The following is a 26,183-nucleotide window of genomic DNA, read 5'->3' as shown; positions in this document are numbered from 1 at the left end:
GTCCTTTGCCCAAAGCTCCACAGTGATGCTGTCCATGTAGCCTCCTGCACACTGCCTGGCACCACAGACACCCTCACGTCTGTGAGTCAGACTCTGGGCCACAAGTAGCCAGAAAAACAGGTTTGTAACTTACCCATTTTGGACACTGTTGCTCAGACAAAGAGGAAAAATGGCACCCCAAAAACTTCTGCCCATACCACAGCATCAGGGTGTGACTCTGCAGCCCATGGCCATGGACAGCAGCATGTGTATATAGGACAGCCACTGCTGCAGTCACTAGGGTGGGTTTGAGAGGCAGGAGCTGCAGAATCAGGTAATAATTTGCTGTGGCTGAGTATGGGGAGGTGTTAAAAGCCTGCAGGAAATAGGTCTTCTCTGAGGAATAACCCTTTTTCTTTTCCCTACCTCTTACTCAAGTCACAAGAGGATGAACAATCTACACAGAAGAGTAGATAAATTATTGCTGGACTTACTACTAGCATTTGCTTTGGGCAGAGGACCTCAGGACTGCATAATGGTTTTATTACTTAAAATCAATAGTTCTAGTTCATAATCTCAATTAATATTAAAACCAGGTACCACTGCAGAGGACACATTTCCTATACTTGAAGGAGACTCTTCATGATGGGCTTATTCAGCACAGTTCCCATTCAGTGAGGGTCTTCAATTAATACACTGTATCTCTAGATCCCTGCAGGTGATATTGATAATACTCAAATATTTGAAAGTCCTTCAAAAGGGAAAATAAAATAGCACACCTTTCAGTAAACCACATAAGTCATAGGTGAGTTTTGCAGAGTACCTGCATCATTAAAGAAGCCTAAGCCACTAAGAGACTTCTGCTTGTTGGTTTGCTGAAAATTATCCACTTCCCTTGCAGAGAGAAGATTTAACTAACCAGATTAATGGGGAACACTTAAAGATTATTCTCTTTTGCTTTGTCTACATTGGCATTCAGCAAACTTTAAAGAAAGCTTTAGGATTTATGGAACACTTAGATTTGAAACTTGAGGGAGAAAAAAAAATTAATTTTCTAGAGGTCTGCAGAGATGTGCTGGAGCTGTCTAGTCTGTGAAGACCTCAACACCCAGCCCAGAGTGGGGCCAGTGGTTGTGGCTGCAGTCTGTGGGAGCAATGCCCAAAGCTCAGCATCCCTCACCTGCTGCTGTAGGGGTGATGTGGGGCTTGGTGGTCTTGATGTGGGCACCCACACTTTGTGGCTTCTCCTGAAATCAAGAATTTTGTGCCTTGATTTCCCTTTTCCTCCATGGGGACAATACTTCACCTCACAGGGACCTCGTAGAAATAAATTCCTTAACTACAGAGAGTAGGGAGAGCCCTGAGTAATGAGCACGGGGAACAAACCCAAGAGGAAATGAGTAATCCTGCCTCCAGAGCTCACCCTGGGCCATGCACAGTAAATAAACCTGGAGGCAGGTATTGAACAATGAGGTTAAATAAAATATTGAACAGATGCTCATTAAGAGCAACATAAGGCTAGCCAGCCTTCCCAACCCCTATATGTGACCATCTACCACAGTAATTAAGGGCCATATTCTGATGCATGCATGCAGGGAGCAGAATTTGGGCTGCAGAGGCCACCTGGTTTCTGACATTTCTTGGCTTTAGAGTGATTTATTATGAAATCTCAAGGTTATCCACATTGGCATGTACGTCTGAGGGGGAAGTGCTGACTATTCTGTCACAATATTCAAGGTGCAAGGGATTAAGATTTTGCCACAGACAAGGGGAGCTGCGAAGAGTGTATTTACTCACTGCCTCAACAGTGATGTGATTCAGAGCCACATCAGGTGGGTGGAATTACTCACTGCCAACAAGTTGCCTCCTATCCTGAAAAAGTCATCTCTACAGCAGCCTGAGAGCTCCCTGCAGGCAGCCCTGGACCCACGCTTGCCACCACAGGCATGTGAGGTGAGAGTGCTCTGTGGGGATGCTCAGGAGGTGCCGTGGCAGCAGTGCAGACACGTGAGCAGAGGACATGAGAGCTGGAGGGATGCCCAGTACCTGTTCAGCCAGCAGCGAGGCCAGGCTTGAGTAAGCATCTGCAAAATCGGGGCCGTACTTAATGGAGTCCCGCAGTAAGATTACAGCTTCTTCCTTCTTCCCTTGGGATCTGCAGGACAAGGAAGGAGGGGAAAAAAAAAGAAAGGAACGTTCCTGTAAGCACACATTTTAAGTCATCCCACTGATTTTAAGTCATCACACTGATGTCCTCCATTTGGCTTTTTCAACAGCGGTGAAATGATCCACTCAAGCGTCCTCTCCACAGTGTGTGTACCTAGCACCTCCTTGGCCCATTGCTCTTTCCAGATGTCATTCTCAGGTGCTGGGAGGACCTGAGCTTTAATGAATCTGCCATTTGGTCTGCTAATTCTGGGGGCTGCCATACTGAGCACTATGCCATAATCCTGGGGAAGACAAAACACCCCCAAACCAGTGCATTCTGCAGCTCCACACAACAAAGAGCACGAAGTATTTTATTTTGGCTCTCAAGCAAGCACTACAGGTCACAGGCTCTGTCTGTTGTGCTATTACCATTAGACTGTGTAAACTTCTTCAGTCCTACTGTACATTTCCTATTAATATTTCTCTTTATGGCAAATGCATCACATTCAGCCCCATTCACCCCATCAGGAGTTAAAGATACATGAAGGAAAAGATGACAAGTGTCTCCAGGAATGAAGGCACTGCAACAAGACCCTCTCAGCAGTGTCCATGGGAAGTAAAACCCCCTGTGGGAAGGGATGCTGTCAGGGTAACACCATGTTTGCAGTCAGCTTCTGAAGATCTGGCCCCAGACAGATCACTGCAGCACTCACTGATCTAGGAACAATATTTGCTTTCACCAGCCCTTGCTCTCACATCAGTAGGCTGGAGACACCAAAACATTCACATTTCCTTAAAGAAACTGCAAACTCTTTACCTGTTCCTAGACAATGGGTGCCATTATAGATTCACTTATAACTTAGTTAAATTAATACTTTGAAATTAAAATATTGCTAATTAAATCTGCCTAGGATCTTTAAATAATTCCTAAGCGAATCAGCCATTAAGTTAGAGGAGTCTGTTCTTCAGATCCTAATGTTTATGAACACAGCTAGTTTAGAGGTGGCTATGCTGATGAGCTAGAATTTTTTCCAGCATTGCTCTGTGTTTATTGCCATGGAAAACCAAAAAGGTTTATTGAACAAAAATCTAAGGATGTTTGTTTATTTGAGCTACAATTTCTCTAGCATTGCTCTGCATTTCTTTCCTTGAAAAAAAATGAGGCTTCCTGAACAAACATCTAAGGGTGCTTAGCTGGACTGGAACAACATTTTCCCTGTGTTGGGTGTACAAGGAGTATGAATAGCAGGCCATACAAAAAGAACAAAGGCCTCTGGGACACAGAAAATCTTTGAACGCCTTGCCTCTTTGGCTTTAGGTTTCATCGAAGTGACATGGTCAAGTAACTAGATCTTGTTTATAAGGTGCAAATTTTAGCTGATAATATATGTGGCTTTGCAGATTTTTTCCCTTTCTAGTTGTGTAACTGGAAGAATATTTTGCCTGTGCATTAAGCTAAGTAAAACCAGTTGTGCTAGTCTTTTTCTTCTTACAGTGGTGTTCCACACAAATGAAGCAAAAACAAATAAAGAACCACTTTTCTCCTACACTAATTAAAGACTAGCTGGCTTGTCAATTTATAAAACTTTTGGATCCCTTGGCTGAAGTTTCATGACATATTCTTATAAATCAAAACCAGATGACTGCTTTATAAAGGTATAGATGTTTGGCAAAAAAAATGTAGGAAATGCCAGCTAAAGAAATAAAAAGATTAAGTGATCCACTCAGCAGCAGTAAAAGTTCTCATTAACCACAAGCATGCACTCCAAACATGGGGCAGCCCTCTTAATTACTCTGTTTTTTCAAAATGGCCTTTTATTTTCTGTTTGATCTAAGAACAATGTTTGTCTCCCAAAAGAGGGAAAGATTATGGCATCTTTTTATGTGACAGACCGAATTACATTAAAAAAAGCAGATCCAGTAGTTTCTTAGAGGGCTCAGGCCTGCGACATACCAAGTTCTCTGGCCAAGCACTTAAATGCACACTTAACTTTTATGTATGCAAGTTGAAAATTAATTACTGGCTGAAGTGCTTTCCTGGATCAAGGCCAACACTTTGCAAGATCGAGGCCATTGCTTATACAAATCCCCTGCAATTTGGAAGAGGACAGAGGCTTGGAAGAACAGTCTGATAGACTAATTTGCCATAAACTGGGGATCTGCAGCAGGAAAAGCTAGGCAATGCACACCTTTGCTGTGACAGAGAGAGGAACAAATTCACCTGACACAAGGCCTCTATAATCACTTAATCCAGTTGTTCCCCAAATTACCTTGTCTTACAATGCCCTCTCCTGACTCCCTCTTCAGCCTCTCTACAATCAGCAGGCTCTGCCTGAGAGCAAGGAACAGCTCTTCCCACTGGGAGCATCTCCTCTATATTTTTGCTGGTACTCTGCAGCTGGAGAAGGGTCAGCTTAAACCACCCCGTGGAAGTTTGGTGATGCACAGGGCTGATCTGAAAACCCCATCTTAGTTTCACAGCAAAACCCAAAGGGAGCTTACTCCCTTGCATCTAACTCTGCCTGACTGAAAGGAAGCCTCTGATCCCATTCAGTTCCCTGATTCAAAACCGATTCAGATAATTTAAATGCACTCCTCTGCCATTCATCTATACTGTGTGGATGACCCTGAAGTGAGGGAGTGGGAGTGCCTGTGCAGCCTGGAGAAAAAAAGGCTCTGGGGTAATTTCAGAGTTCAGGTGCTGCCTGCAATTACTTGGTTGGAGGACACAGAAAAGCCAGAGACAAATGCTTCTCAGGGGTGCACAGTGACAGGACAAGAGGCAATAGACTCACATAGGGACATGGGAAATTCTGATTAGATATAAGGAGAAATACTTTTCCCAATGAGGGTGGTCAAACGGTGGAGCAGGCTGCACAGAATTTTGTGCCCTTCAAATTCAGATGCACACAGCCTTGAGCAACTTGATCCAATTAGACTTCCTCTAAGCTGTAGGCTTGACCAAATGATCTCCTGAGGTCCATTCCAACCTAAAGTATTTTTTCAATCTACTGTAAATTTGGAAATCTGGTGCTGGCAGGGTTTGCTTTTTTTTTTTTTTCTTTTTTTTTTTAAATAAACAGGCTACAGTGTGTATGAAGTACTGATGGATAACTACAGCACTTCATATAACGCAAAGTATCCTAACCAGAGACCATCCAGAAAGGCAGATGCAGTACATCACTGAACATTATCATACATCTTGCTCTTCGAATGGAAGGGAGGAAAGTTTCACTCTCTGAAAGATCTTAAATCTCAACACATGGAACATCTATCTGATGTTTTTCAGCATCTTCAGACAGTTACACAAGCCTGTGTCAGCACATTCACATATATACATTTCCAGAAGCCTGTATTGGAGAGGGCAGACAGTTTTCCTTCCTCTGAACAGATGGGTTCACTAAACCTGGACTATATCATGGCAACAAATGCACACTATGTGTGTTACTCTGCATTCAGGAGAATCAGTCTTTTGAATAAACTCAGGATTTCAGTGGGCATCATTCCTAGGCATTTCATTTTCCCCTTGAAAGTGCAGCCATAATGCTCTCAGAGCATGTAAGAGTTATAAGGTTTTGCTTCATAAGAAATACTGTACTCAGTATTGGAGTGCTCTAGGTATGGATAGATGCAGTTCCCTCACATTCTTCCTGCAACAAAAAGCTGATATATATATTTGCTTCAAATGTTCATAATATTTTATTTCCTCTTGCTTTACAGAATATCCTGCAGGGTATAAATTTCTGAGGTATTCTGAATATCTATCTCAGTTTTTCAAGCTTCATCTCAACAAAACTGAGTCTATATAGAAGAGTTAAATATTTATATAATGGGGAAATTCAAAACAAAACATAAGCAGCATCAGGCTTCTTTGTGTCACTGATCAGGGACCATGACAGCAGAGAAGGACATTTGTCACTTGCAGGTAGGCCACCTTTTGGGTCTATTTTAATGAAGAAAGCTGTTGGCATTGTTTAATTATCTACACTCCAATATTTATATTAGGCAAGAAAATTATGACATATAACCTTTTTTGAGGGTATGTAAACACAACCTCAGGCTTATTCAGCCATTACCCTGCAATGCTTCCTGAGAATATTCATCTTCTTGCAGATAACTGTCTTCATTATGTGCAAGCAGAAAATGAAAACATCCGTTTTCATCTAGGACTTCAACAGAAAAAAACTTTAAAATTCCACCCTGTGGTCCTCAAAACAGATTCTTACTCAAGCTTAACTCACAAGCTTAAATAGAGAACTTATTTACAGGGAATAATGAGAGGCAGATTCCCACATGGGAATAACAAACTCATCCTTCCAAAATCCCAGAGTTCCCCTTTCTCAGGACTGCAGAGGAGGTGAAATCTAGTATCCACCCTCAATTTTCCAGGCTACGAGCAATGGTGGGTATAAGGAGCTCAGCACAATTCAACTGGGAATTCCACATGCCAGACAATTTTGGTACATGCCTCAGCTGAAGTTGTGCTGTTACTGGGCATGCCTCAAGTGCTGCAAGGTCTGGCTCCTCCTGATCTGTACCATGCACTGGAGCATCTCCAAAGAGGATAGAAAATGCTTTTATGGCTTAACCATTTATCGTCACTCTACCATATGTTTAGAAATCCAAACACTCTTCATAATGTTGCATAGCTCAGCCAGAAAGCAATACCTGCCTGTAATATTCTGAAGATTTTCACTTATTACCTAGATTATCCTAGCATTTAGTGTCTGCAGAATACTGGTTGCCCTATATACATAGAGGTGAAGGGATAATTCGGAGAGCCAGGTAGAAAACAGAAAGAAAGACAAAGTTGTAGGAAGAGGGAGCTTGAAATCTCCACCTCTTTCCCATCTGGTCATCTCACAAGTCAACTCATGCTCCAGCATGGCTGATGATCTCTGCTAAATTGATGGATGATCCAGGAAAAGCCCTGGCAAAGGCATCTGGACTAGAGTTTTAGAGAAGACACTCATATAGAATCTGTCTGCACAGCACCTGCTTTATGTACGTGCTAATCCTTCCACCACGAACTCAACATATTTTTCAGCATTTTTTTTACAGCTGAAGAGGGAGATGAGGACACCCTCTTTCTATTATAATTAATACTATTGGTGTGTCAAGATGCATTAGGTTGTTTTGGAAGCCTAAAAAAAAAAATAGTGTAGAAATGGGAGCAAAGGGGTGTGGAAAAAACGTAGATAGATAGAACCTAAGTGCTGCCTCTTAATGAGTACCTTTAATGTACAGCAATATATGCACTGCAGAAGGATGCAGAGCACATACAGTACAATAGGACAGACAATATCTTCACTATCACATTAGGAAAAAAAATTACATATTCCAGACAAAACAAACAGCAGTTCTGAGATTTTCCCACATGTCTCCTTTGTGCTTTGCCAGTACAATAAATCCAGTTTCTACCCATCTGCTGGGTCGTAAGAGCCCATCAACAGGCCAAATTTAACCATTATTGACATGGGATGTCCTGGTGTTGCTTCTGGCTGACATCCTTGTGCATTAATATTTTATATTTAAAAAAAAAAAGCAAACAACACAAAGAATAATAACTAAGGCAAACATGATGGATTAAAAGGAAAATATGTATTTTTAAACAGCATTGTCACTTAAGATTTATGTCAATCAACCAAATTTGATGAATAATACAAACCCCTTCAATTTCTCCTGTAATAAGTCTGTCTTTACCATTTGCTTTTCTTGTGATTATTTCCAGTAACACACTCACCTACTTTCTATTTGAGTTACTCATCTGCCATATTCTAACCCCAAACCATGAGGCTTACTTGTAATGTTATTCTGACAACTTCCCCACTACCAAAAGGGCCAGGAAGGACTTCAGCCATACACATAACTATCTATCACATAAACTCACCTCAAAGTAACATTTCAGAACCAGACAGATCATGTAAATTTTGATGAGGCAGTGCCACTTTAAAAACAGCCCAACACTGCAGCCGAATCTGCTCTTAAAAGATTTACCAGACAGCTATTACCAGCAAAATAGGTGCAGTTTATATCAGCAAAAATATACTTTTATTGCTGTAGTTTATGCAGTTCTGCCAGCAAATAACACTATCCTCACAAAACCGAAGTTCTTTATTGCTGGTGCAAAATAGTAATGCAGGAACAAATATTTTTTTTTAATTGCACCCCTAGCAGATCTTATTATACCAGCAAAGCTTTTTATGCAGATTTAACTTCAGTCTTTAGATATGGTTAGTCAAATTAATTTACATGATTATGATCACCTCCTCTTCTCCTTACTAAAGGCTGATGCTCTAAATAACAATGAGTAAAATTATGAGTTGATTAACTTGTTTTCTTGCTCAGCCTTCCTGTCAAATCCAGCCCTACCCTTTCTGCAGGGTAAATGGAGGTTCATCTTCTGCTTTTCTGAGCATCTCAGAGTTAGGTACTTATGCCTAAACTATGCATCCACCATCCATACAGCTAATGAGGAGAAGTGGGAATTGCAGAGAGGGATTTGTTGGATCTGTGTTACTTCTTAGATCTGCATTAGACACCTGTTTTGAACAAAATGGCTTCTTCCACTGGAAAGACTTACACCTCTCCATTAAGATGGGAATCTCAGGTGACTAGTTTGGTTTTTAGTGCCTGATTCAGAACAATTAAATTCCCTCCAGCTGAAGCACAGTGCTAAACAGCACCTGAAGTGATGTGGCAAATGGCATTGGGATATCTAAACTAAACCTCACCTATGTGCTGGCACTCTTGGCTGGCAATGAGAAATAATGCAATTCCATCACCAGCTGGCAGAAAAAAACTCGTTTGGTGATGTGTGTAGAGACAATGGATTTTCTTGGTGCCAGTTTTGCATTCAACTTACTTGAGCAGGTTTCCAAGATTGAAGAGAGCTCGATTGTGCTGAGGGTTTAATTGAAGAGCCCGCCTATAGTAGTCCTTTGCCTCCACCACATCTTTGGTCAAGGTTCCCAAGTTGTTGAGAGCACTTGCGTGACGAGGGTACAGTCTAGGAAAAATGAAATATCAAGTTACAGACACTTATTGACCGACAAATAAATGACCACTAATGCTGCCACCACCATGGTTCATCACTGGGTAAAAAGAGGGATGTTGAGTAGGGAACACTGTTCCCTGCATCGCAGCAGGTCCTCATGGGATCCCAAGGAACCTTTTCAACTCCCAAACAGATTGCAAATCAGATCTTCTCTTAACGTTCCTATATGCCTCCAGGGCAAAAGGGAACAATGAACAGCTCTGAAAGCCTATTTTACTCTCCAACCAAAAGGCAAAGCGACTAAAGCAGCTTGAACATCTTTATTCAAAATGTGTTTCAAACAAGCAAGCATTGCTTTGTCAAAAATTTGTTGCCAATGGAAATATGTTTTGACATACAGGGAAACCAACACAGCACTGTTTAAATTGACCCGTTCTGTTGTTTTTTAAAAGATCAGTTTTCCAGAATAAAAGTGATAATAAAGTGCAAAGGAAACTTGAATTCAGCTGTTGAACAATGTTTTCAGGACCAAGCAAACTGGTAAAAAAACACAGAAAGAGACTGCCTAACAGAATGAATTCCCTAAGCTTCTGGTTGTTCTTTTACCACCTGGTTCAGTTCTTCTTTTAACTGATCTGCTGATCTTTACAGCTACCTGCTTCATTTATAACACTACATATCGGGCACAGTGCATCTCTGTTAAAATTCTCCATGAATTAAGAAGCATGTACCATTCATCTTATTCTTACCATTCATCTGCATAAATTCTCAGAGTTTGTGCTACTACATTAATATTCTGGCCTCTAGGTCTTTCACTGGAAAACTCTAAAGGTGAAAGTGATCCAGGGCAAGATTGAGCACTCAAGACCCTTTGTGTCAGAGATGAGTGAAAGCTGAGGTTCAATATGATAAAAAATAACTCCAGGAAAGTAACTCCCAGAGGTCCCAGGCAAGCTGAGACCAGCTGTGCAAGAAGGTCTGATGCTCTTGTATTAAATGGTGCACAGGTCCTTGCCCTCTGAACTCCTCCAAATGATCATTTCATTTGTGATAAGTAGGAAAGCAAGTTAAGATGGTCAAGGCTTTGGTTTGAGAAGGTCTACCTGAAAATCCTGATGCCACGGCAGATTTTCTGTTTTGGAGTAAGACAAGTCACCTGACACTTTTTTGCCTTAGGTCCCTTTTCACCAGAATATTACAAGAATAATAATATTAGAAGTAGCTGGCTATCATAGCCCAGTGTACGGCACAAGGAGAGGCATTCAAAGGTAGAAGAAGGGATTAAGACTCTGCAGTAAAGTCTGACTACAAAGTTTGCAACCATTTTTAATCTAAGACTTCCTATGGTGGGATGTGGGGTTTTTGGTTTTTGGTTTTGTTTTTTTTTGGTCTGGAATTTTTCATTATGTCAGCTCAGCCTTGGGATTTTCTGTGCTTAAGTACTATGAATAATTTAGCATTTTATACACTGCTGCAACATTTGTATCAGTCACATTTTTGCTTCACTGCAAAGTGATTCTGGCAGGGTCTCACTTCGGGGTGAGGCTGGGAGCACACCAAGAACCTCCAGGAGAAGAGGACATACACCAGTAACAAACTTGGGATTCTTCCTACAATTAAGGAAGTGTAGAGCCCAAAATTCTTTCCCCACCCAACACCAAGCCCAGTGGACAAGGACTGCAAAGCCACATAATCGAGATCACTCAAGGATGCAGCCACATATGTGTCTTAAAACTTGCTGTATTATAATGGCAATAGATAAATATAGGAACCACCACCCATAGTAACTAATGATTGTGGACCCTGTCAGCATCCCTCCTATACAGATAAGCACCTCCTCTCTCAAAAGTAACCATTTCTCCTGCCCTCCTGAGGGTTTGCCCTCAGATGCATTGCCCAGCATTGTCTGTGTTCACCCATGCTACCTCCTACCTGCATTCTGCTGCCTAAATGATTTTTTGATGAGTTGCCTAATTGATCTAATCTCACAGAGGAGCACAGAATAGGAAATCCAAAACTAGATTACAGCTGGCACAGCGTGGCTTTCCCTCACAGAATCTACCCAGGGAGCCTGCCTGTTTAGGGATGTGAGAGCCCATCTGTGCATCAGCAAAGGACAAGACAACGAGGAGCATATAGTGTTGAGTCTTGGCCCTAAAATCCACTGGTCATCAAGGCTAGGCCCAAGCTGGGACACATGCTTTCCACAGGAACAACAGGGCAGCAAAGGAAAGGACTACACTTGCTTGCTCTTGGGATGCTGCTCTGTGTGGTACCTTGACCAGGACCTTGAGCAAACAATGTCCTGTCTACCTTAGGAGAAACAACTGAGGGCTCAGCCTTGTTTCCTGTATCTTCCATGGAATTTTGACGTTGTTTTGGACTAAAAAAGGTTTAGTAGTTATATTTTTGAGACACTTATTCCAGTTGGCTATGGTAAAAGCTGTGCACTACTTCTGTCAGTACTCACACATAAACCAGCTTTAATATCTGACACAAAGTCACTGGACTTAGGAGTGGTCAAAAGTATTTCAAACAGCTCTCAGGAAAGTCAGAATCAGCTTAGCATTTTATGGCCCTAAACCTGATGATTTTCCTCTCAAACTTTCAGAAATTAATTCTCTTCTTGGCCTCTAGTGCTCCCATGACATTTTAGGCCCAGAAGATTTGCTGGCTCCAATTTGGAGAGGAATGAAAACTCAAGATTAAAAAACAGAACCGATTTCACCTTTAAATTGCAGTTCCAACCAGCAGCTCCATAAATACACTTCTGAGCTCAGCACTAAAACCTCTCGACAGCAAATCGTGGAATGCAAGAATGTCTCCCATGTATCCTGGGCTCTGTTTCTTGTTTTTTACATTTATTCATTACATTGCATTGCCCTTTCCCAAAAATTTAAGTGAAAAACCCAGAACCCTAGCTAGCACAAATTGCCAGCTTAAACCCACTTAACATCTAGCCCAAAGAACTTCTGACATTTGCCATTTTACGTATGTGAACAAACATTAAGAAAAAACTCTGAGCACAGGGAGATAAGGCAGTGGTGCTGGGCTTTGCCATTAAGGTTGAGTCCTTTATGCTTTTATTAGGAATATTACTTCATTATGGCAGTAGAGCAAGATGCCACTCAACTATTTTCAGCCCTGAGCATAACCAAACCCTAAGAGAGCATTACCTCTACTGAGGTAACCAGAACCAGAGCCTGAGCCCATTGACTGTCCATGTGTTACACTGTTAACATGATCCCTAAACTTTTTACACCACCCTCAAATAGTTTCCAGGAGTGGTCCCAGGGTTGGACCTCAGACCAGGGTCTGGTCCCAAAAGTGAGCTTGAACTTGGCCAGTGTCTCTCAATTACTGAATACCTGCAGGTCAATTTATGCCCATTGGCCTTAGGGATGGAGTATGGGGACCAGACATTTTTTTTAATTAATATGGGCATTGAGTAAAGGACTAATTGCTTTATTCAAACTGCCTCTGTTCATGCACTGCTTTTATTAACAGCTTCCTGAGGGTAAAAATAGTGTAAAATGAAATCTTATGGCTGCATTTACAGAATAGCATAAAACTTGACCACAGGTAACTAACTAGTTAAAGCAACAATTACTCAAAATATTCCTGCAAAACTGGTAGATACATCATTTGCAAACTGGTTTGCTTTTTTCCTGTATATGATCTATTGTTTTAAAGAATGGAGACGTGGGGGTTTTTGGGGTTTTTTGTTTGGTTTTTTTTAATATATATATATATATATAATTAGAGATTTGTGTGGTTTATCAAGACTTTTGGAATTGATCCCAATGATTCCCAATGTCTACTTTGCTTATTTTGACAGCAAGCTCTCAGATGCAAAGACTGTCCCTTCCCCACATGTATTTATTGCTTGGAGGGGTCAGAAACACCTTACCAGGACAAGGAGGTCTCCAGTTAACCTGGAGTCTCTTCATGACACAAAAATGATAATATTCAGAATCCAGACCTTGTTTTACAAATAGCCACGACACTGAGACAAAAGGGATCTGTGGTTGGAACACAGGTACCTTGTTTTGTAACTTCCCTTAAGAAACAAAGCTTCCTATCTGGACACACAAGGATCTGTATTTTTCTCACCACCACCATTGATACTGGTAACAGTCTGCAGGCAATATCCTTCTTGCTATGCATCTGATTAGGTAGAAATTCCTCTAGGCTTCATCTAATCAAATGCAAGTGCTGCATTATTTATGAAAGAAAGCTGAATTTCATTAAACTTATTCTACAAGAAGCAGTTCATGTAAAAAAAAAAACAAACTAAATTCTCATTTCTTTTAGAAATCAGAATAATTTTCTTCAAAAACCTACATTCACAGGTAATTATAATGGAAGTTTTGAAATGGCAAAATTACTTTAAAAAAAAAAAGAAACCAACCTGTAAAGGTGTATTTTAAATCAGATTGGGATTTCATTTCTAAAGAGAAGACAAGTGGGATGTTTCCTTGTTGCAGAATGAATAATTAAAATGATTCCTCCATTGCTGTATCTGCAATTGTCGGAATAAATTTCAGCAGCTTTCCCTTTAACTGTTACAGGTATATACTGCACAAGAACTCCTGTTAGCAATTATTCCTACTCCTTTTAGGCTAGAAAATTTCCCTCTAATACCACTAAACAAAAGTCTTAGTGATTAGCACAGTCAAGAGATTTTCAGTTTCACAAAAAGTCACCATATATAAAACATACAGTCCTCAGAACACTGATGATCATTTCTTTGGAAAAAGAGAGAGAGAGAGAAGGGTTTTGTTTGGCAACATATCTGAACTACAAGACAACTTCAGATAAAAAGAGAAAGGGAGGGAATTTGTTGTCATGACTACAACCTATAATCCACCAAGAATTTTAATTCTTTTAATTCAGATCAAGAGAGACCGCTTAAACAACTGGCAAGCTCTGCTTGCAGTCCTGCCTTTAAACAAGCCCTTGGGCTGATGCCAAGCCTATTCAGGGGGCAAAAGGCATGAGCATGACAACTCCCCACTTGCTCTTAAAGAGAGTTGGGTGGTTTTTTAACAACCTGAACTGTGCAGGGGCAGAGAGCACCAGGGGATAACATGCAATTAGCCTGGAAAACCAACACCAGGAACACCACGGAAAAGGCTGCAGTACTGGCTTTCACGGGTCCAGGCAGCGCCCCACAGCCATCAGATGATAAAAGAGGTTATTGAAAGGAGTCCAGAGCCTCCTCTCAGAGCTGGGAAAGCCCCAAGATGCCATGAAGTGGTATGCCCATCGCAGTGCTCAGACCCTCACCACCTCCAAGCATCGATGACAGACCTGTCAAAAGCATGTTCCCAGTGACTTAAAACATGAGCCCTTAAGTCATTCTAAAAGCTATAGGCAACACTGGCCATCATTAACCTAAACAGCCATGTCACGGTAAGAGGAGCAAAAAGAAAAAAAGATGCCTGCAACATCTTGCACAATACTCAAAGGAGCTCCAAGTGTATTCATTTTTGCTAGAAAGAAAAATCAGCAACTGATTCATCCAGCACGTCTGTTTTTTATTAATGCATCTTTTGATTAAAGAATGTGTTTAAACTTAGCACTTGCAGGGAATGCTCTACCTTTGAAGCAACTATGATTAATCACCACTGCTCTGCCACTGTGAAAAAAAAAAGGTTATGGTGCCTCTCTTGTGGTAAGAGGAGAAGAGAGGCTAAAGAGCCCTGGGACAGATCTCTTGTCACCAGTCCCCCATACTGCAAGATGCCTCCCTGCTACTCAGCCTGAGCTATCTGGGGGCCTGCACAACTCTACCACAATGCTCAGCATCCCTGAGGCTCACTTCAGCCAGATAAATAGCACTGAGTCAGGTCTTAATTACCCAAGCCCAATTAATTACTGACAGCATAGCAACTTGTTCAAGCCATGTTTTGCCCCAATCCAACACTTACCATAATATTTCATTGGCATCGTTTTGCCAACAAAAGTAAGAATGTTACATGAATAATGTTTCATCTCTGCTTTAATTTTTATACTGCCCATTCTGTATTTAGTCTGGTTTACCATTGCAAGCCAATTTTAATATTACATCACACTAGTTTTCATGCCTTTCCGCAAGTTCTCAATAAAGCTCTGTGTAAGGTTGAATTAAAACTTGACTTGATGTAATTCAGGGACCAGTCACTCTATGGGGAACAATCTTGAGATGGCCAGAGCTCAGGCCACGGCCTCACAAAACTGTGGTACCTTGTTCTGAGGGGTGCTCAACATGATGTGTAGGTCACAGAGACAGATCCTGTGCCTGTCTCAGAAAGACCTTAAACTTGCAGCATTTGAATTCTTTTTATAGAAGGAGAGATGATTTTGCATTATTAAACAGGAGCTGGTTTTTCTTGAAGAGTTTTAGTAGTTGCATCAATATTTCCTCAAAGTAACACCTTCCACCTTGATGGAAGGTTTGTGGGAGGTTTGGGATTTTTAACTTTTTATAAACAAACCAAAACCAAACCAAAACCAACCAAAACAAAAGTGAAAACCCTCTTGAAAGTCAGGCAAGTGATACATCTAAGACTTTTGCCCTTCTTTGAAATCCTCAGGCATAATCTTTAGTGAAAATATGACAAAGCAGCCGTTCTCCTGGCTGCACACAGCAGAGCTGGGTGTTACCATTCCCATTTCCATGTATTCAACTATGAAGGGGTCTGGTTCAGGGCCTGACTGAATGCTTGGGAAAAGACAGGGAAACATCCCAGCCTAGCATGGTGCTGGGGGCTCTCAGAGTAACCCTGAGCAGCTCTGCAAGGTCCCACTAGGGTTTTCACTGGCATTACAGTCACCAGCTGATGGAAATTCTGCTCAAGAAGTCAGGAGGGGCAGTGCCTGATTAGCAGTGCCTACAACTATTTCAGACACCCATCCAGGGTGTCCTCCCTCTGCTGCTGCTGAAGGGGAGGGGGTTCCCCTGCAGATGCCTTGGGTACCTCAATCCACCTCAAATATCTTCTACCTTCTAGTGGGCAGATGGCACCCATATTTTGGCACTGCTCACCTATAACAAGGACACTGAGAGATGGTGCTCATCCCTGCCATGTTTCCCACGTGGTCTGTCTCTCAGGATGTGGTCTGTCTCTCCATGCCCCATCACTAAAGTGATAACAATAAAACTTTCCTGGACTGTACTGTTCCCTCTGACCTCCAGCTATGGTCAGTGACCAGCACAGCAGGATCTTGATCTCAGATGGGACCCCCAGAGGCCAATTCAGTATAAATAGTAAGCATTGAACTGCAGCCAGGGATCAGTGGAAGGAAGAAAGGTCCTGGCTGTACAGCTTTTCCCCTCCTGCCTACCAGCTCAGCCAGAAGGAATGGCCCACAGGTGCCTTGCCACTGGCAAATTCTTTTACCAGGGTGAGCATCCAAGTGTGATGGGCAGAGCACATGGGATGGCAGCCATGCTGTACCCTAACAACAAAGAAAACCTCTCCAGGTCAGAAACATGCTAAAATTAGAAGCTGAACAGATTTAATCTGTAAATTGACAAAAGTCCCATGAATACTTTGAGCCAGGCATCCATTAAGCAAGAAACCCCATATCCAGAAGCATGTCATTTAAAAAACAAACTTGTAGCACATTAATCAATACTACAGTTTATGAATTTTCATTACATTTTCAAACTTGGGAAGGAGTAGAAGCTTAAGAGTTAAGGAGGAAAAAAAGGATTTTAAGTCAAACAACATCACAGATGGATATAAATAAATAAAAACTTCCCTGCTCAACTCATGTGTTCCCTGCAATGCTGACGCAACATGAGGTTAGAAGCTGGGCTGCCTGCTCATGCTTTCACATAAAGAATTTATGCAGGATCCATGTAAGTCCTGAAAATACCAGAAACTACTCAAACCCAACAAAGGACAAATAATTCAAGACACAGCTGACTTACAGACAGCACAATGAGTTCAGGCACTTCTGTAGAGCCCACAGAAACTAGTGGGATACCACAGTAACAGAAGACCATGACATTAGTTCTTCAACCAAACTGTTACATGAGGGGATGAAATAACAACATCTCTCTCAGTTCAGCAGATGGGGTGAAATCACACCCCTCATCTCCCTGGGTTCTCCAGTGCTGGAGGAAGCCCCATCCTGACACCGTGGTCGTGGCTGTCTCTGAGATGTCTGGGGGCTGCCTCAGTATTCAGTGCAAATCAGAGCAGCCCCATTCCAGCACCACCCAAATTGCTTGAAGGAGCCATCCAAATGTCTGAGCATAAGCAGAGTGATGCAGCTTCTCCTGCCAAGCCTTCACAGACAGTCTGAAGGTTATCTTGGACAGATGAGCACTGGTAACCAGTTGTTCTGCTGTCCCTCAGTAAGGATCGGTGAAGGCAAGACTCCAACCACTTCTTACAACAATACTCAGTGCTACCTGCTCAATCCTTGAGAATGAATGGTAACACAAAGTTTTCATAAAGACAAGGATGCCAGGCTCTAGTCAGCCAGAATTGAAAAGTAGACTTGAACACCTGCAAAATACAACCTTAAGTTTCCTTCTGCATAGCCCACATAGAAGATAAAATAGATCTCTTGTCCCCAGCATTCCCCAGATTTTAACTTCAGTTCCTGGTACATACATAGTCAGGGCAATGACACAGCAGCTGAGGAAAGTTGTAGAGCAGCCATTCTCATAGCTCTGGGGACTGTTCTCCAAGGAGATCATAGAACAGTTTTGGTTGGCAGGGACCTTAAAGATCACCTAGTTCCAGCCCCCATGCCACAGGCAGGGACACTTTCAAAGCCCCACCAAACCTGGTCTTGAACACTTCGAGGGATGAGGCATCCACAACCTCCCTGGGCAACCTGTTCCAGTGTCTCACTACTCTCACACTAAAGAGTTTCTTCCTCATGCCTAACCTAATCTACCCACCTCAGCTTAAAACCATTACCACTTGATGATGCATTTTGAGATGTGTTTGAAAAACCAGCAAGTTCCTGAAGGACAGTGCAGAAGGACCTGCAGCCGTGACAGAAGACAGTGTAGGAAGGGATCTGTCTGTAAATTCCAGTGTCCATGGGTGAGTTATGCATACATCTACACACCCCAGCAGCAACATCCAGTTTCCATAGCTATTCATGCAGTTACACTGCAGACAAACTGCCTCTGCGTCAGGTTGTCTGATGCAGTTTGATTTTAAGTAAATAAGAGCCTGTGCCTTCATTGATTGGTATTTGAGGAATAAAATAAAAAAATAAAAAAAAGAAGAAAAATTAAGCAGAGCTAGAATACACCCTAAACCAGGCAAGGATTAGTTCTTTATAGAGAACAGGTTCAAAAATAAATTACACTGGCTGAAGTAATTTGGCCATCATCCATGCACTGTGTTGTAAAGGCCATTAAGCCTCTGATTCAAATCATCAGGCAGCCTATTCAGCCATCAATTACTACTAAATCACTCAACAATTTTGCCTGCTTCAAGGCAGCCACCATATATGTATGCAAGAGCACCAATTACACCCCACCCCCACCCCTCCCAAAAAAAAAAAAAAAAAAAAAGTTTATTGTGGAAGGGTGATTCAGAAGAACACTGCAAAAATGTTTCCAACAGCCTGGATGTGATCTGCCTCAACTCTGTACTATCCAGTAGGACAGGGTATTATGTGAAGCCTCTATGAAGATGTTTCATCAAATGCCTAACCAGAGGGCTTGCTCCAAGGGCTTGACCCAAGTAGCATAAAGTGTCAGAAGGGCACTGGTGGTTTCAGGAGCAAAGGCAGCCCTGGCAGTCACAGAAAAGCAGTGCTGCACATCTTTGACTCATTGTAAAAACAGGCTAACAAATGGTGCTGGTATTTTAATTCTTGCCAGAAATAAATCACAGATGGTATCCAAGGCCACCTGCAGTCCATGCTGAGAGGCATTTTCAAGGCACACACGCACACATAAAGGGCTGTACGAACACAATTTTATTTTTTTTTTACTGCATGGAGAGTGCAATTTAACTGAATTTAAACAACCCCAGATACCGTTGATTTAAGATATATAAAAACCCAGTGGGTAGGTGTGTGGGAAAGCTTAGCAAGAAACCTGAGTCTCCCTTACAGCATTAGGCTTTATTTCTAAAGTGGAGGGAGAAGAATGAGCAGCCTTGCTTGCTCCTTTTCTACCCATTCCAGTGATGTTATGTACCAATTTTATTCTCCCAGTGAGGGATATGGATATGAAACCCAAACATCTAGCCTGCACTCAAGTACCAAGTATACATAAGAATGATCTCATGACTCTTCTTGATACCACAAACCACTATTCCCAGTTTCCATGCTCAGAGCAATGCCCTAAGCTGTATTATTTGCACACTGCAAGAGCCAGACTGCACACACTGCAGCATCAAGTGTTTCCAGACTGGTTCATCTGCCTCCTGGACCACTCTCACCTCTCTCTCAAGCACCAGAGCTCTCTGAGCCACAAAAAAAAAGCCATCTCAAGGGTTCCTGCTTGTTGCCCAGAGGCTCCTTTTTCTAGAGGATGCCACAAGGGAGAATGGAAGTTTCTGCACGGCAGACTGGTCCCCTTCCCACTCTGTTCAGTCAGCAGCATCTGTCAGGGAAAGTCCAAGGGAACCTTGTGGCTATGGACCTGTTCATGGACATGTACACATGTACAGGCACACTGCAAACACACACTCTCAGGTATACACACACTGGTGCACTGATGCATATAAGCAGTATTACAGAATCACAGAATCATAGAATGGTTGGAGTTGGAAGGGACATTAAAGATCATCCAGTTCCAATATCCCTGCGTGGGCAGGGACTGATGGACCTCAGAGCTCCATCCAGACTGGCCTTGAACGCTTCCAGGGATGGAGCTTCCACAGCTTCCCTGAACAGTCTGGTCCAGTGTCTCACCACCATCACTCTTAAGAATTTCCTCCTAATCTCTAACCTAAATCTCCCCTCTTTCAGTTTAAAAACATTACCCCTTGTCCTCTCAATACAAAACCTTGTATAAAGTCCCTCTCTAACTTTCCTGTAGGCCCCCTTCAGGTACTGGATATCCAATATATATTACAATATATATTGTATATATATATTACTATACATATATACCTATATATGTATATATGTACTGTAGCCAATATATATTACATATATACTACACATATGTTGGACACCTCTCTACTGTGAGCTATCCCACTGAGGGTAGTCAGTTCACAGACTTACCCCTGCCTCTCTTGTGAAAAAGGAAGCACCCCTGAGAGCAGCTATGCGTCACCCCAGGGTGCCTGATGCTTGCAGGGCCAGCCTGAGTCTCTCTCACTCTCTCTCTCCTGGCCTTATTGTCTGTATTTACTTATTTCCACCACTTTTCCTTCTGTAGTCCCCCAACCCCAGCTCATTTCTGTGACTTTCATCCTGCAAAAGTCAGGTGTGAAAAAATAATTCAGTTCCAATTCAACCATTTTGTAACATTTGATGGTCACAGTGTCTGCCTTTACACAAAGACAGCTCTCTCCCACTATTAACTTAAATCACAATACTGGTACTTTTTAATTAAGAGCCAATCTATATGGTTTTATGTCCAAGAGTGCAAATATGGTATTTGAGATACTGATTTTTTTTTCTGGACATAGAAACGTGGCTTGAATAACACAAAACTATTATTAGCACATTTATTCACCTAACTCCAACAAGAAACCAGCAGCCTCCTTCAGCCCCACGTGCTGTTGCTCACATTGATCTGCCACCTGCAGGAAGCACAGCCCTGGCAACAAACACAGGGAGGGGAAGGCAGAGATGCTTTGGGTATTAAAATTTTGAATGAGTGCAATTGTAACAGGACAAGTGAAGGGTTTTTTTCTCCCCTTCATTGTTAAAAGGGTTCTTAAAGACATATAAAGAGTGTTAATCAAATGATTTAAGGGTCTGCTGGTTTTCTCCCTCTGCATGTCAGTTCACACGTGTTCCTAAGGAGAGATAAAACAGTCCCAACAGCAACATCAAGCAAACAAGGCTGAGGAGAAACAGGACAAAAGCCTGACTACCAACAACAGCAAAAATATCTTCATTAGCAGATGGGAATTGTTCTTTATATTTTCATGAGGTTGCACAACCTCATACTCTCACTCACAAACACGAGAGTGGCAAGACAAGTTTTATTTCAGGTAAGACCAGTGCTGTTTCCAGCAGCTGGAGGTCTCTGACATTCCTAGCAACAGCCACAAATCTGCAGCAGAAGCAACTGCAGGAATGTTAAGGGCAGCTTTCAGAATAGTCATGGTCAACTGACAGCTCAGATGGACTACTTCTGGTCTTTACCTTTTGCAGGAAAAAAAACCAGTCTCTCCTGGGGTCACTACCATATGTCAGGCGAACCAGTGAAGCAGTCCATTCCAGCAGTGTGTTTTTCTTGTTTTACTGAAGGTAAGCTGAAAGGTTTATAACCCACTGCAATGACTGCAGAATACCAGCTGCTCATTGGGTCTGCTTTACAGGTAACTCATCTTGCATCTCCAAAAGGCTCTGCTTCCAGTCCCCTTTTAGGAACTCAGCATACATGAGGAGCTTCTCCTACCCACAGAGAACTTCTTTTCTTTTCATTCTATCCCTCTCCAAATGTCATCCTCCATTTTTGCATTTCATTTCAGTTTCCATTCCCCCCACTCTGGGACAACATAATTAGGTTGCACTCATTATCTAAGCCTAAGTCAGGGTGTTGTGTCATGGGGTCCTTTGGCTGGGGTGAGGAATGAGGTTTTGACGAGCTACCTGCAGTGACACCAACGGGTGGCAGATGTGATCAGTTGCTGAGTTTGCCTTGGAAACCTGCCCTCCAGTTTCACTGTCAGAGAACAAAATGTTCCCCTCTTCCACCATTCATCCATCCTGAAGTTAATGCAGATACACCAACACATGCCAGCAGAGGATCCTGCCTGCCTTAGAGAGCAGGAATTGGAGCAAGCACCAGGAATCAACTTTCTTGGGATTTCATCTCAGCTGCTATTTTTTTCACAATGTAACCCAAGTGCACTTCAGCATCCTTTTTCCCACAGCTACAGATACAACATCACCTGCCTTCTTTGTGGGAGCAATGGGCTAAATAGCTAAACAGCTACATGGCAACCAACTCTTCCAGCAGAGAAGCAGCAGATGGAAATGCATCACTACGTTAGTGTAATGATAACTGCAAGAAGCTCAAGCAGCCAAGGGAGGACTTTTGTTTAGCAAACAGTTAAACTCATTCACTGAAGATCAAGCAGACCTACACTGAAATTTGGCACAAGCTTCAGAAGTGAGGTGGAATGATGGATGAGCCATCACCCACATGCCTCACATGGTGCAGGTATGAGGTGATGCCACTCTCCCTTTCCTACCTCCCAGGAGCTCCAAGGTGGTAGCTGCGGCACGCAGCATCCGCACTGACTCTATTTCCTTCTTAATTCCCTCATTGATCTGCTTGCTAGGCAGATAGGATATTTTGATCTCCTGTCCTTTTGACAGTCCTGCTGCTGGATTATGAAGCCTCTTCAGTAGTTCTTCTGTAGTCTGGGCAATGTGGATCCACCCAGGCTCACCCAGAGACCAGACACACAGGGAGGGGCACCAGGGGGAAATCAGGGAAGCTTCTTGCATTAGGACCTGAGCTGCTGGTCTGTATACTCTCTGATGAGGAAATTCATGGAGTGAGTGGTGCTTCAGCTTCCCAGCTCTTCTTCCATTTTCAGGTCAGGCCAGTGGCCAAAAATACCCTCAACCATCAAAAATTGGGGATATTACAACTACTACTTCCTTCTCTTTAATTGTATAGTAATTGATGTACAATCAGAGCAGTGATAGCACTAATGGAGTCTGGGAGGATGGGTAAACAGCTTGGACATGAAATCTGTTCTAGTGTCTTAGACCATCATGTTGCTTGCCCCACATCCATCACCTTCTCCACTACTTCAGCCCAGCAGTCATGTGTAGGCACCTCGTGCAGATGGCAAGGCCCACACACAACCCCAGGCATTTCAGAAGGGGTGTGTCTGAAGGGAAAACATGGAATGTAATTCTCAACAGGAGAACACACTACACTTTCTACTCACACTATCTGATTGCTTACTATGCAGGCCCCAAATAATTTCCTTCTGACAGCAGTGGGAAGAAGAGGTAAAAATAAGGAAAGTGGAAGTGCAGAGAGATGAGGTGGTGGGACCAAGTAATTTAGCTTCCCAGTGATGGAGCCAGAAGGAGACTCCCAACTCCTGGTCTGCACTCCTGGGTCAGCCCGTGAATACACAAGGTAGGGACAGGGACTCACTTCTCAAAAGTGTCAACTAATCCTGAAATTACTGAATCAAGTAGAGAACTACCACCAGTGCCACTGAAACACTGAAGACCTAAAGAAGAGCACAGTTGGTTCTGTGTGGCTCCAAGACCTGACAAGGCTTTGGATGCTTCATAAACAACACCAGCACAAACTGTGCTATCTAATAAAATTGAGGAAATGTTTGCAATCAGTTCTCAAACCAGACTCTTTCATAACTAAAATGCTGCAGAGCAGAAGGCAGTATTAGAATAAATGGGTGCTGCTAAATTGGTGAAGTGCAAAATCTTTTGCCAGCAAATCCCACTTACACAACAGTGTCTGTAGGAGCTGTTACTGTTTGCACTAGCACATTCACTGCAGACCTTGGATATTTTTCATTAGTCCCTCTTCTTTTAACTTGCAATGGGCTTGTCTGTTAAGCTGCAGAAAGTTCACATATTAGCTACAGGAATGAATGGAGGACTGCAGAAACTCACGTAACACTGAAAATAGCAGCTACATCAGTGGATTGTGTCAAGCAGCAGGTAAAGGGAGGAGTTGATCACTCTATAGAAAGTAGACTTTTAGTAATGGGATCTTTATAATGGCATTCAAAGCTGTAAACAAATCCAATGTCTAGAAGCTGATGTTAAAAAAAAATTAGACTAAAAATAAAGGAGGACTTTTTAAATAGCCAAGGCAATTAACGTTCAGTGATGGTTCTGCTAGATTTTCCATTCCTGGAAATATTAAAAAACTGGGTGGAGGTTTTTCTAAATTACTTCCTAAATGCCCAGCATAGTAAAACAGAACAGGATGCTGCTAAAAAAACCAAAAGCTAAAAATCACCTTCATCTCTGTTCAGGCCCTCCTCAGTGACAATGAACTCCTGTCCTTCCAGCTTAACCTGGGTGTGTTAGGAGCCCTTGGAGGGCCACTGGTATAACCCTGTCAGCTGGCCAGAAGACAAAACACAGATGTAATTTCTGGAGTTTCCTGCCACACCACATGTCAGGAAAGAACATTTCTAGCACCTCCTGTCATGCCCCATGGAGCTGAGCTCTGCTTTTGCTGTCCATCAGAGCCACTCCTCCTGACCTTGTCTGTCCTTCTCGCATATGTTCTTATTCCCAAAAACATTATCTGCTCTATCCATGTTTGCTTTCCCTTGCCACCACCACCTCTCTCTTCTCCTTTTCCCAGTACTTATTCCTCTGAGGGGCTTGTCCTCTCTCCCAAACACCCAGGACCAGAGTGGAGAGATTTTGGGAACTTGGGTGACCTGCTTGCTGTACTGAAGGCTCCCCCAGCAGCTTCCATGGCCCCAGCTGAAGCTGAGCTGCACTAAGAACTGTCAAGGGTGGTGAGCAGAGGGATGTCACTTGCAGAGTGACCACATCCACATGAGGTCAGGAGGGTCCTTTCAAAGACACCACAAGAGATGTCCCATATTGCAACCCTACTCTGGGCCCAGATTTATCATGCATTTATAGGCAATTCACCCTCCTGCTTCAGCTTCCACCTGTACAGAACCACAGTGACAATATTTACCATACAACAGCACAGGAGCATTTTCAGGATCAGTTAGCTTAGTGTTCATCCAAAGCTTTGTGGACAGAAGCCTCAATAAAAGTAGTAGGTACAATTATTATTACTGCACTTCAGATGGCTACAGCACTGGCATTTTCCAGGCATGCACCATTAACAATTTACAAAGATAAATGGCCCAGGAACCTGAAAATGCATTTATGACAACTACCTCCTGCTTACCAGAATACATTCAGCCAAGTAAATGACACCTCATTGCTCAACGTGTAGCTATGGTAACATTTCTATCTTGTATATTGAAGTGTGGACACAAATACACACACATTCACACACATGGAGCTGGAGAGAAGCCAGGCTGCTTCATTTAATGACACGCAAACACCGAGCCAGGGAACTTTCCCAGCCTCCAGGAGCCAAGCTGCCGCTGGGACCTGAGGGTGCAACTAATGGTCCCCATACCTGGCTGGGAAGGACTTGAGCTAACAGGAGACTGCACGACACAGCCAGAGCTCCAGGAGGCCCTTCAGGGACTTACTTGAGAGCAGTTTTGTAGTGGTAGATGGCCTCAGCATTACGGCCCTGGTCTTTCAGAAAATTGGCATAGTTGTAGTGCACCTTGGCATTGTGGGGCAGGGTCTTCACTCCTGAGCTGCAGAGAGAAACAGAAGCAGGACTGTGTTAGCAGCCAGGTTACCTCACCTTCCCTGAGGTCTACTTTGTGCACACAGTCCCTTTTTCTGAAAAGTTTGCTTGGATTTTGAGCACCTTGTCACCTCTTGCACGCTTGTGCCAACACAGCTCATGCTGTAAGCCCAGGTTTGCACCACACTCTGGCCCAACCACATGCCTTGGGTGGACATAAATGTATGGCAGCAGTTCAACTTATCCTGGCTCCTGTCACCACGGGCACCTCTAGCACCAGCATTGCAACTCTCCCTATGGCCAGATGCTGTCGTATTTCAAAATCTGAATAATTGAACTGGAACAGGCTAATATTTAGAAGGGAAAGTACTTTCCATAAAATAGCCATAACAGACTCCACACAGTGTCACGAAGCACCTTTTGAAAATCTTAATTTAAATCTGTCAGCTGGAGGTACAAGAAAGAAGGTACCTTTTCCATACACAGCAGCCACTAGAGGGGATGCATAGCATACTCTTGAGTACCCAGCAGCACATATGCACCACTTAGCAGTGAGCAGAGTATGGCCCAGAGGTGAGGGCTAATGGGACCTCCACCATTATCTGG

At 42.8% G+C, this 26,183-nt stretch overlaps 1 protein-coding gene across 1 annotated transcript in view; it reads right to left on the bottom strand.

The window, feature by feature from the left end:
• Positions 1–26,183, bottom strand: part of TMTC1 (transmembrane O-mannosyltransferase targeting cadherins 1) — a 144,361-nt gene that overhangs the window by 12,906 nt on the left and 105,272 nt on the right. Inside the window, exons 11-13 of the mRNA XM_030469098.1 lie at positions 25,471–25,584; positions 8,993–9,136; positions 2,026–2,134 (exon numbers count right to left, since the gene is read on the bottom strand). Coding sequence (XP_030324958.1) covers positions 2,026–2,134; positions 8,993–9,136; positions 25,471–25,584 — 367 coding nt within the window. The remainder of the gene's footprint in view (positions 1–2,025; positions 2,135–8,992; positions 9,137–25,470; positions 25,585–26,183) is intronic.

This window comes from Calypte anna, chromosome 1 (assembly GCF_003957555.1).
Source record: "Calypte anna isolate BGI_N300 chromosome 1, bCalAnn1_v1.p, whole genome shotgun sequence".
NCBI lineage: Eukaryota > Metazoa > Chordata > Aves > Apodiformes > Trochilidae > Calypte > Calypte anna.
This window is presented reverse-complemented; position numbering and strand designations above follow the sequence as displayed.